Source organism: Parasteatoda tepidariorum, chromosome 3 (genome assembly GCF_043381705.1).
Source record: "Parasteatoda tepidariorum isolate YZ-2023 chromosome 3, CAS_Ptep_4.0, whole genome shotgun sequence".
NCBI lineage: Eukaryota > Metazoa > Arthropoda > Arachnida > Araneae > Theridiidae > Parasteatoda > Parasteatoda tepidariorum.
Window position 1 is genome coordinate 65,779,753 of NC_092206.1, and position 13,830 is coordinate 65,793,582.

General features: G+C 27.7%; 1 protein-coding gene across 3 annotated transcripts in view; it reads right to left on the minus strand.

Annotated features, from left to right (window-relative positions):
• The window catches only part of LOC107454413 (E3 ubiquitin-protein ligase TRIM33), a 66,190-nt gene that overhangs the window by 19,417 nt on the left and 32,943 nt on the right, over positions 1–13,830 (minus strand). For all 3 annotated transcript variants that reach the window (XM_043045458.2, XM_016071605.4, XM_043045457.2), the window contains one exon: positions 13,167–13,387. In XM_043045458.2, the coding sequence (XP_042901392.1) occupies positions 13,167–13,387 (221 nt within the window). The remainder of the gene's footprint in view (positions 1–13,166; positions 13,388–13,830) is intronic.

Sequence of the window (13,830 nt, forward strand, 5' to 3'; positions counted from 1 at the left end):
CTTAAAATATATTTAAAATTTTACACATACCTATGATGACCTGGAGAAGTAGGTAATTAAAATTTAGAAATATGTCTTTCTTTCTTGAGTTTATGATTATAACAACTATTTACTGATAAAAAATGAATATTAATCATGAATATAAGCTTATAAAGTATCTCTCTGGCTCTCCCTTACAAACGAATAAAATAAACTGTGTTTTTAAGTTCCACCTTTGAAAATTTGATTTCCGGAAACTTTGTGATCAATGATTTTTTGAAACGCCTGGACCTGTCTCCGGAAACATCCAGATCGAAGTTAGCGAGTTAAGCGAAGTTAACCAGTTAGCGAAAATTCCGGAAATCCGGATTTTTTCCAGAGCACAATCAGCCCTGCTAGAGTAAAAAACATATGATAAAAATATGAAAATAATATTTCGAACGATAATACGAACATGTTATTTTAGTTTTTTTAATGCCAAATAGACAAATTAAGTATTACTTCTTAAAAATAAATTTTAAAAAGAAACGTTAAGGTAACAAGCAAAATAAGGAAGTTTAATATCTTTGTTAAATCCTGAATAACCATACACTGCACTAACAGCATACTCAGAACAGGTGCCATACCAGAAATAATTTAAAACTGCATAATTTAATTTTGATCTGGACAAGGACAAACCACAAGAACTGAGAAAGAAGTAATAAAATTTCAAAGAATTTCTGAAATAGGATCAGCCAAATCACCAACCCACCTCTTTTGCATGGACCACAAATCTGCAACAATTAATGGTGACAGTTGATTATTAGTTTATTTAAACACTAAGAGTGTGGAAACAATAAATTGAGCTGTTTTTTCTAAGCCCTTACAAAGTAAAAAAATAATTCCAAATGTGATATAGTTAAATACTATTTGTTTCAAGATAATTGTTAAAAATATTTTGTAAAATAATTAATAAACTTTATTTGCTACAGTGTACTTTAAATACAGATGTATTACAAATCTAATAGGATCAGCACTTCTATCAGAAAGAAAAAGATCTACAAGACACACTGAAATTAGTGAATAATCCCCACTTTATAACTATCAAGTATTTAATATTACAGTTCACTTTAATAGGAAAACACAACAAAGTTTTTAAAAAATTGTTCATTGTTAGAAATTATGTAAAATTTGTTCATAAAAGTTGCTAATAAGATTTTGTATTAATTAGGACAGAAACTTTCAATAATTGTAATTTTTGTAGTGACCTTTAGAAAAATTTAGAGAAACATTTGGCGAAAATTATTCACCAAATCTACAGGGTGTCCTAGTTAAACTTCTAAGAGGGGTAAGGAATGTGGTGCAGAGTCAGAAAAGCGGTAGATAGTATTGAGTGAAAACTCTTGACCTTGATCATTTCAGAATTCCATGCTGTGATAGATGCAAGATCTGCATTATAGTCATGAGAAATTTCAAACACTTCTTTGATCTATGTTCCTTTTCTTAAATTGATTAAAAAATTTAGTAAATTTATTATAAAAAGACACGTTCTTTCTTTTTCTTTATAACATTTCTTTGTACACCACCGATTAGGAAAGCATTTCCGATTCTGCATTACCATACAATTTCGAGTTGCCAGGATGCACACTTCCCCTGTTATAAATTCTGAAATATTTAATACAGACACTCAGCATTTACTTTTTAAACAATGATATTACAGGCATAGTTTTATCTTTCAAAAACAGAGTTTTTTCCTTTTCTTTAATGCTAATGTGATGCCCGGTGCCAGAGTTGTAGCGCTTCGAGCTCCCGTGAAACAGGTCCTGGGTTCGATCCTCGGGCCGGGCAAGATTGACTCAGCCTTTCATCCCTTCATTGGGTCGATAAATGAGTATCAAGCGTGCTCGGGAACTAAACACTGGGGGTTCCGTGTTCGGCTGAACACCTGACCGGAACATCTGCTCCTGCACCCCAGAGTCAAGAAAACTGAGTTGGGCACAGTAGGCCCTGGCCCTCTATGGGCTGTTGAGCCACTGAGTTTAGTTTAGTTTAATGTTATTGTGGTTGCATGTTACAGATAATCACCCTATAGATCAGGGCATAAAATTTTCACTCGCCATTTCCGACTGAATATTTAGGGCTGGTAAATAAACTCGGTCTTGTAAATTGTTTCTAATCAAAATGCCATATTTTCCCCAGAGTTGAAAGTCTCCGTTTACACACTATAAATCAGGTTACAACTTTAGCAAATCTTATGGAGCTCCCTCCACCACTAAGAGAATTTGACCCTAGAGCTATTAACTGACAAATAAGCTCTAATGGTATGGTAATTTCTCTTATTTTAATGATGTTAAATGATATATGGATTATATAAGAACTATTGAAACCTTATTTTGAGGTGATATTTTTTAATAAATGTGTTTCAAATTTTATGTCTTTTATGGTTTTGATCACTATACCTGTTAACATTTCAAAAATTTTTCATGCTAATGCCAATAGAGCGGAACGAACATTTTTATCACTCTAGTAACTTTAGAATTGAAATTTCATGTGCTGCTACAGATCATGCATACATAACATACATGAACAAAAAAACTAACTTAGTAAACTAAAAGTCAAAATAACTGTTATTAACATTAAGTTATTTATTCAAAATAACATTAATTTATTTAGCTCCTTAAAAACTTTTTTAAAAGTATTAATCAATTCTAACAGAATGACACTCTTATATCTGCAAACTATGATCAATCAATTAACTAGATATTTGAATTCTAGTCTATGAGGAGCATAATAAACTATATTCAACTTTTTAGAAGGAAAAATGCTTTGCTTATGACAAGCAAAAAGTAAAATAATTTCCCTGCTTCTCAAATCAAGAAAACTTGGAATATAAAATAAAAAGAGGGGACTCTACAATATACAAATAATTTGATTCACTTAATGAAAGTAAAATATTTGTCTGATCCCTTAATAAGATTGACGATTTTCATTAAATAAATAAAACAGTATATTCTGGATATCTTAAAGTTGAAGGGACTCAAAGAAAATTTCGAGATAACTTCAGAAACAATTATGTTCTAATAAGTAGAGGTCATGAAACATAAGAATAAGTTCTAATAAATATGTATGGAATGATAGTTGACAATAAGTCAACATAATTTTATTCACAGCAATAATAATTTTTTTTTAAAAGTAACACAAAATAATTATGTATTAAATAGAAAAGAATTGGCTAACAATAAACTTTGTTAGAGTTTATTAAGAAAACCTCATCATTGTGCCCTGCCAACATCATTTTCGAAATTGCTCATCAATAAATTTTTTATTCAAAAATTATTTTCTAGTTAAATATTTGACATAATAAGGTTTTGAGAACGAAAGAAAAAAAAACTCTTCAACATAGGAATTCAAACTAACATTCAGTAGCTACGTAATGCCAAAGGGAACAATACTGTAATATGAAAATCTATCTGACAGATCAAAAGCCGTCTAGGGCATCACATTTTTATTTCAGGGTGGAAACAAACTAAATAAAATCCTTCTTTCCGTTTTTGTGTACATAATTCTGACCTTAATCTTTCTGCAGAGTTCGCCAGAATACAACTAGATGCATATTTCAAATGTGAGTTTCACAACTCAAAACTTTAACTACGAGTGAAAATGCTCTTTTAATTCTATGCTTAATTGTTGTAAAATGTTTTGCAGCTTCTAAAAATTGAGCTTTGCTTAGAGATGAGATTACAGGCCCCAAAAACATTGAAAACACGCCTCACTGTTTTACTATTTCTGAATAAAAATTTATTTTAGTACGCTTATAATGGAAATTTTAAAAAAAAAATCATTTCTTTCCTTGTGATCTTGCATTATTTTAATTTACTTTATATGTTGCATATGAACAACCAGTCATCTTTTCCATTTTTTGACGTAGCACAGTTAATTTGGAACTTAGAGCAAAAATTTAAATATTTGATGCAACTTGTACCAACCTAAGCAAGTGTCAGTTTTAAAGTATCCATGTGCCACTCACACAAAGATACAAACAGAGCTCGCAACGTAAGGAAACCAGTTGAACATTTTATCTTTTTGTATAAGGATTTCCCATATAAAAAGCAGAAGTGCCTGATTAACATCAGAAATGTTACATTAGCACCGCACTTTAGCGTTAGAAATAAAGGAAAGAGGATTCGCAGAGTGCATAAAATCAATTTTCATGAGAGCATTTAAAGTCAAGATGTGTGCAAAACAGATTCAATGCAAAGTACTACAATAATTAGTGGCAGAAAGTGAGAATAAAATAGACTTTTTAGGATGACCGATCGATGCTTATTTTATGGTAATCACTGTTAAAAACAAATGGCTATGAGCAAATGGAATAAAAGTTTTTATGACGGATGTAAGGAGCAATAATGGATCTGTCAAGACCTAGGGCAAAGAAACAGCATAAATCCCTAACACTGCTGTTGAGGAAGATTTCAGGAAAAATCGAAGAGTTACAAATCATTATATCTGTGCAGCACCTCCTAGAATTAAAAATCGTGTTACTTTGTATTGTTCTGTTCATATCCTTCTTATTGTACCTTCACATTAAATGATCTGATGTGAAATGGTTAATCAGTTCTAAATAAGTAATCTGAGGTACTCTTCACACAATACTTAATAATCATAAATGATGCACTTTAATTCTGACACTGTTACACATGTCACTTTTTATTAGGGCGTATTCCTTAAATGTTATTTTTTATCACTTGTAACACCTGGAACATCAACATACCATTAGACTTTTAAAGGGGGGGGCAAAAGAAAGATTATGGGCATTTACATTGAAGATCTTCACATGAATTTGAAACTTATCCCCTGCAGTTCTGAGATTTCCTTCAAAAGGCTTATATATTCTAAAATTCAGAAAAATCTGACTGGCTTTTTAAATATGTTTTACTGAGTATTAGCTGCACTAAAAACGCTGGGGATGGATTACAGATATATTTTCATTAATTATTATAATCAACGTATAATAACAAAAATATTAAGACTTAAAATTGGAAAGAAAATTATTGGGAAAAAAAAATTTGTAAAGAGGCGATAACCAACTAATAGTGATGGGTATTCCGAATTTAAACACGGTCATAAAGATACTAAAGATGCTGAACTCTATGGCTATCCAAAATTAGCAGTTGCTCCAGGCAACATCAACAAAGTTCGTAAAATAGTTTTGAAAGAGTCTTAAGTGAAATTGCACAAGATAGCTGACACCTTAAAGATATCAGTGGATAGTGCGTTTAAAATTTTACATTAAACTTGAGTATGGTACTAGTTGCATTTGATGAAAACGGTGGTTAAATTGAATGAATTACGCTTTGAATTACTTCTCTACCCACCATGCTCTATGGACCTGGCACCTAGCAACTAACTGGCTCTTTACAGACCTCAAAAAGACATTCCAGATAAAGAAATTTGGCTCAAATGAAAAAGTTATTGCTGAAACTGATGCCAATTTTAAGAGCGAAGACAAATCGTTCTTCAAAAAAGGCATTGAACAATTAGAATAATGTAGGAATGAATGTGTGTACTCTTGAAAGGGAGTATGTTGACGAATAAAATTGAATTTCTAAAAATAAAAAAAATTCTTAGCTTAACCTGAGTGATGGATGCGTCAAATCAAATTACCCATGTTAAAATTTACTTTTACAGTCACATGAGATTTGAGCATATTTGGAAAACTTTATTAGTTTCAATCGAAATCTGTATATTAACTTGTTTAAGTATTTAGATTATTCAATTTATGTAAAAAAAAATTACTAAAAAATGACAATTTTTTAAATTTTTTTCCAATCTTACTAACTTGGGACCTCTCATAGAAGTAGAAATTTTTTTCCATTAACCCAATTTAAAAATAACACAAAATTTCTTTGGAAAAGAATTTGAATCCTTTGAAAATAATGAGTATTATACTTAAAATAAATATTTGGACACACATTAAATCTACTTTACATCAGTCTGCTTTAACTAATAAGCAAAACACAAACAAAATAATTCAAAAGAACTGAAATAATAAAATGAAAAATAAAACTAAACAGTGCTTTAAAGGCCAGAAAATTAAGACAAATAGAAATAATAGCCCATATAAATTAATATTTAAAAATAATACAAAAATTTTTTAAAGAAAAAGCAGACTGACTTTAAAGCAGAAAATGGCATGGTTCCAAAGTTTAAAGGCAAAATGAAAACTGCAGTGTGTTTAAAATACCAGAAATCATAGAACACCATATTTCATGCATAACTTTATTTCCATATTAAAAGATACATTTTTCTTTCAGTGAAATTTAGATAATGCATAGTAAAATGAATATCATTGTAAAAACAATTGAAGCACAAAGTATACAACATCTATCTATATAACATGAAGACTGATCAGAAGAATCACAAAAAGTTTTTTAAAAAAAATTACAATACAATAAGCCATAAAGTGAACATACGAGATACGATGAATTAAAATTTATTAGGACCACACCAGTTTCCGCTATAAAGACAGTACCACTTGAACCATACACATTATAAAATTAGAGTGCTTGCTGGCATAAAATTAAGACACCGAAGTTCTTGTTATTTGTTTCTGAAAATTGAAAATATCAGGAAAAGCTAATTTTCCTGGCTTATGTGTTGTTTTTAAAAACATCAGTAAATTATTTAAATAATAGTACACAGTTGAACGGAAAAAAAGAGATGAAAATCAATATATAAAATAGAGACAACATCAAAATAGCAATATATTTTGAAAATAACACTTCAATAACAATAAGTAAATCAAATTTATTTTGTTAAACTTTTCTGGCAAGAACAAAAATATAAAAACAATTTAAATTTAAAAAAAAGGGTAACAATTATCCCTTCTAGCTAAACTTGGATACATTATTTGAAAAAAAAATTTTAAAACAAAACAATATCTGTGCAACTAATAAAAAAGAACGGTTGAAGTACACTGTCCATTGTTACTAGAGATGAGATAAGCATGAAGGGAAAGAAAAATAATAATCCATGTCGGTTTCCTTTAAGGTATACAAACTCAGGATTTAAAAAGTTAGTTTACTCATTTCTAGTATCAATCAACTTTTTTTAAAAACAATATTTAATTTTTTTGAAACTTCTTGCGAGAAGTTGTCAAAATAAGAATGATGAGGATCTTAGCATGGCTTTTAAGTTCAACTCTTCCTTGATAACATAAAAAATGAAAAGTATACACATTTACTATAATACTGTTACAGTTTTATTTTTACCATCATCAATGCTGTTAGAGGAGTTTAAAATTAAAACTATTTAAGTCTATCTTTAGCTATTCTTCAGCAGATAGTTTATAGTCTATTAGTTTTGGTTAATAAGTGTTACAAGTAAATAAAATCAATTCTAACTTTAGAGGGTTGACACAAAATTAGCCAAGAACATTTTTAAATATTACATGAATTATAAAAATCAAGCTCAAATTTTTAAGAACTTATTAAAGTGTTAACTTTGACAGTTTGGCATACACAAAACCCAATTTAATTGATCTGTTTACTTTCTGACATAACAATTCAGTTTTCATCATGTTAAATGAGACAATGATTGACAGGGAAAAAATTGTCTCGAGCACAGAGAAACACAAAAGCCCTAAAAAGGTTAAAGCAGATTGCAATGCTAAGGTCAGATATAAATTTAGATAGCATTGCTGAATAAAAAAGGAAGTTTTAATTTTTCTCCAGTAAGTTATAATATGGGAAGATTATAAATAATGTGGAAGAGTTGATAAACAGGTTTTGCAAAATGTGGAAGAGTTAACATAAATGAGTGGAAGATATTCACTGTCACTTTCGTACGTGTTGTAATAAAAATCTATAATTTTTTGTTACATATATAGCTTGGAATATAACTTAAGAAAGTTAAGTCACTGATATGAAGGAGCAGTAACTTAAAAATATTACTAGTTTGTACGCATTTTTACAGGACCATTTACATATCTCTATTAGATTTTTTTTTTAAAAGTGAATTTAAAAGAAAAATTACAATACAGAGAATATGTTATGTCGTAATTATGATGAAATATGCTGTTTGGTAACTAAAACACCAACCAAACTATTAAACTAAAAATCAAAGAACAAAAACAGCATACCATTCATTTATATTGATTGCTGGTCTGGAAGACCACTGATTATTTTATGGTGCACTGTGTTAAATTTTAATGTTTTCGAACTAACGGACCATCATAAATATTGAGCCCTGATAGATATAGGCAAATTAAAAATTAAGAAACTAATACAACAAAGTAAGCAAAACTGCTTACCTGTTCGTAAGTATTGTGCTTAAAAATTGAATTCTTAATAAACCAATTTAAAAAAAATCAAAACTAAGTTTTCTTAACTAAGAAAAAAATATTAACAAATCAAAATAAAACGATATTATCATTCTTTTTTTAATAGACAATAATAGAAACATACAAAAATGCATTAGTATTTGAGCATCAAAAATGAAAAAAGGTAAATAAATGCATAATAGTTGGATGTATAACAAGTATCTAACAAAAAAAAAAGGAACCTGGTCTGAATTATAATAAGTGTGAGATACTTTTCTAAGCATGAGACAAAAATAAATAAATAAATAAAGGGGATTAAAAAAACAGATAGGCAAATTTTGAAATCACAGCTCACCAACTCCTTCAAATGACAGATTATATATATAGTTGTGATGTTTTTTATGGAATTTCTTCTGAATGATTAAAGAATGATGACAAAATATAAGTAACATAAATAGCTATACAAACTATACAAGTAGAATCTTAAGTATTAAATACCATTTTTAATAAAATACCCATATGTAAAAGAGAGAGAGATACTGAAAAGAAGGCAAAAATAGTAATTAAAAAAATAAGATGAGTTATGGATGAAATACAGAGGATTAAAGATACATTATTAAAATATTTGCCAAAAAAGAAAGATTGAAAAAATTTTTATTCATCTAAAATTTGAAGTTAAAAGAAAGTAATTATATAAATATATATAAAAGAGGTATTGAAAAGTTGATGAGTTAATGACAAAAATTAACAGTAGAAATATCTTTGATTAGATTTTGATTTTTGATCTAAGCTCTTAATGGCTAACATATTTCTCTAGTCACTTTTCCATGTTAATGATAATTAATAATAATTATTATTAACAGATATATTTAAGTCAATAAAATAACTGAAACAGTTATTTAATTGTCAATAATTATTATTTTATTGATTTCCTAGATTTGATTGATTTTCTTTCCTAGTTTCCTTTTATAATAAAAAATAAAGTAACATTATAGGACTGTCGCTTAATTATTTAAACATCTTATTTCTAAATTCTTAATTTCTAATCTGAAAAATTAGTTTAGAAAGAATTTAGAGAAAATTTCTTTCTAAATTGATTTTTCAGATTAAAATAACTATTAATTTTACAACACAATAAAAGCTCTTCCAGAAATTAATAAGGAAAATTTGTCCTATAATTCAATTCAAAATCAAAAAATGGATTCTGTGCAAAGAATCAAAAAGAACTGATTTTCAAAGAAAAAATAGCATTATTAGTCTGAAAATGAGATTGAAATACAATAGCCAGTTTACTTTTTATATATTAACTTTTCATATATTTTCTAACTAACAAAAAATGCTTTAAAAAGAAAGATTTTTTTCTCATTTCAAAATTATGCATATTTTTCTAAATGGAAAAATTTATATTTAAATAAAATTTTATATCAAGTGTAACTTAAAATATTACAATTAAAGTTAAACTGGTATTCTCTCATCTATGTTATTCATGAAGGGAGACTTTTTACATGGATTTATTAAACAGCTACTTAGTAGCTTAAAAAAAACCTTTTAAATAATTTATTCTTTACTTTAAAAGGCAAAATGATTGAGAAAACCATGTCATAATTACTGCAATATTTTTATATGTAACTTTAAAGTAGTGAATGCAACTTTAATGTAATTTTATGAGTGAAAAAAGGAGTGGAAGAGAAAGAAACCCTACAATTGTCCACTTTACCCCCCCCCCCAAAAAAAAAACAAAGTGCCTAGTTTTTAACATTAATTTTATTAAACAAAATAGATAATTTTTGCATAATGTTGTATAATTTTTTTTAACTACAGGGTTTATTATTTAGGTGTGAGCTCTCAAAAGCTATAAAATACTTTTAAATTACAAAACTGAAACTTTAAAGATCATTTAAATTCACAACAACAAATTACCAAACTATTTTTAAAGAATTACAATAGTTGACTGTCTTATTGGATTGGTTTTAAAATATCAATGTTAAAAAAGGATGAAATTGATTATGTTTAAAATTTTACTATGAATAATAGTCACTCAAATATAAGAAAATACCTTTAATTTAAAAAAAAGTACCTTTAAATGTTTATTTTATCATAACTTTCAGTCTAAAATTTAAAAAAANAAAAAAAAAAAAAAAAAAAAAAAAAAAAAAAAAAAAAAAAAAAAAAAAAAAATAGCGATGCACCTTTCAAGTTGTTTATCAATTAATCCATTTTTTAGTTCAACTTTTCTTTGTAGAAAATTTATACACCGAGATTGTCTTTTAGTTTGCCTTTCATTGTTTTTCAAAAGCTTAACATTTTTCTGAATTTTGATAATGAGATATACCAAATGCCAAATATGCGCATGAAATAGTAAAAGAGGGTAATTTAAAAATTGATCAAATTCAATTATTATATAATATTACACATTTTCATAAATTTTAACAGTAGTGAGCACCCTGTCAAAAAGGGCCTTTTTCTGTGAGGAAGCACTTTAACCTTTTTTATTCCTAGGGCTCTGGATTAATTAAATCTGTTATATAAGTTTATTTTATTATTTCAAAGTGCTTTAGACAGTTAAAAGTTCAGCATGTACCTTTTCTAATTTCTTTGCAAACTATATTAGATGTGATTGATGATAAGTTTATCTTACTCAATTTAAAGAAAAAAATAATATATTTCTGGTTATCATTGAGTGCTACTTAGCCCAACTTTTTGATTACCTACTAGCGAGGTAGAGACTATTGACTGTTCAATTATAAGTAGAGTCGCAAGTTTGTTATGGTTTAGAGGGAAAGCCAAAACTCAAAATTCACAACAAAAAAATTTATATCATGAAGAATATATGTATACACACTAAAAATTATAGACATGGTTCAAATAATGAAAAAATATTTATATAAAAGAGCTTAAAAAATTCTTTTATTTTTAAATTTTATATAATATTAATATTTTTATTGAAATGAACAAAATTGGTGTTTTGTGTTCTCGTGAATGTTGCATCTGTTTGCCAAATATTGGTAAGCCAACATTTACATGTATTTTTCAACACAAAGGATTTTAAAATTTACTTTCCCAGTGCAATGACCTGCATCACCCTGTCATTTCAGTAAATATTCCGATTAAAGAGAATTCGAATTAAACAGTTTCTTCCTTTTATATTCGAATTACTCTTCAGAGAGGAATGGTATTTTTATAAGTTTATGATCCAAAGAATATAAAAATCACCTTAATTGACAGAATGTGGATCATTTTTGAAATATTTTATTACTCATTTATAATCAATTTTGCAGGTCCATAAAAGCACTAATTAAGGCTTTAATGTAAATAAATTTTTAAAAAAATCAAAAAATCTTACATTTCCGAACATCTTTGAGCAAATTTTCGGAATTTAGAAAGATATCAATTTAGGGATTCACATTATCTCACACTTGCAACCTTAAGCTGCATATACAGTTTAAATGAGAATTTATTTGAAACTAAGAAAATGAGTAAGGCAACATCATTAAAAATTATAAATAGGAACATAAAGAAACAAAATGAGAAATGTGTATTCTCCGAAATTACACACATACATCCAACAATTACTAAGTAACTTTAGGCTGAAAGCAATAAAATGAAAAAAAGAGACATAATCACAATAAGAACATAATGCAATAAAGATGGGAGAACTACAACACTAAGTAGTACAAAATGATTACGTAAAAGAATAATTTTAATGCAACTGTAAAGACAACTAAAAAAATTTCAAAATCAAGATAATTTGCTAAAGACACATGAAAATTACTATTTAAAAAAAAAAAAAGAAGAAGTGTTAATAATGACTTCGAAAAAAATGTTTAATGCATCCTTACAGTCAAGTAGAAAATTATAAAAACTCAAAAACTAAAGAATAAGTATAGCTAATGTAACATGTATTGCGAAATCTATCATAGTCTAAAAATTTAATTTTGTTTTAAGATTTTTAATAACTTAATAANTGTATCATTTCTAATATTTGGCGGTACATTTTAAGAATTTGGCGGCACACAAAAGTGCCGCGGCACAGTGGTTGAGAATCACTGTTATAAAAACTCAAAAACTAAAGAATAAGTATAGCTAATGTAACATGTATTGCAAAATCTATCATTCTCTAAAAATTTAATTTTGTTTTAAGATTTTTAAAAACTTAATAAAATAGAATTATAAAATTAGCAGAAAAATTTATCTGCAAGCATAAAAATTTTAAGTGCTCAAATTTTATGCCTTTTGCCAACCTATTATAAAAAAGGATATTTAACAATGCCACACGAACCCTCGTTAAATAAAGTAACCCCCAAACAAAGATAATAGTCATAATTATTATGAACTTCACTATAACTATTAAGCACAGAATTTTTCAAAAAAAGATTATAAGATTCTGAAAATTTATCAGTTTTAAGTGAAACATATGTATCACTCATAGCACAAATTAAATAGTGTGTTCTTCCCAAAATCTCTTAATCCTTTAACTAACCCTTGAACAAAAATGCATAAATATTATTTATTTTTTTGCCAAGCATAGCATACATCCATTGCATTACTTAGCTTGCTCTGAACAAAAGCAACCAGTTATTACCTCTAGCTTTGTTTGAGGTTGACTGTTAAAGGATTGACATAGGATAGGAAAAGAGTTCACATTTTTGTACATACAATATATAATCAACACTGAATATAGGTGGGGACTATGGCTGAATAATCCCTTAATATAATGAAATACTGTTTTTGAATTTTTTAAAACAAATTGTCAGCATTTATATAAAAGTCATTTCCAGCAAGCACCACGATTTAAAAAAAAAATATTAATCCAAAACACTTTACAATTAAAAACCATTGTCTTGTTTTTCTGGTCACTGGATAGTTTTATATTTGTTTTAAAACTTACTTGAATTATTATTATAAGCAGGTTGAATTTGAAGACTTGGATTAGCAGCAAGTGTAGCTGCTATACTACTAGGAAAGTGTGATAGTCTGGAAGTATTTGACATAGTTTTCTGATTGGGTTGATCATCTAATACAATTACTTGAGGGGCATTATTCTGAGGTGGTGGATTACTGCGAACTGATGGGCTTGACACAGTCATGTTTGATCTTGGAGCAATGGCTCTGGAATAAATGCAAAATGAGGGTTTTATTTTTGTAACACCTTGAAAATAATTTCAATTGTTTCAAACCATTACATATTAAAATATGGATATTTTCTTATAGTAAAATAATATGGATATTCAAGCTATGCTTTACTTAAAAAAATTTTTGACTAAATATGTATCTAAGAACGATGTGGGTTTGAAAACACCAAAATCAATACAAGAAATTTATGGTATATACAGAGCCACCCTTAAGTTTAGTACTACCTAGCACAAAGCATCACATCCCAGTAATATTGCAAGATTTATAAATTATTTGAAAAGATAAAATATATATATATATATATATATATATATATATATATACAGAAAAATAAATAAATACAAAAAAACACGAAGAAAATTAAGAAAAACAATAAGTATCATTTATTGCGCATAAGCTGCAAGTAAACAGAACTCATT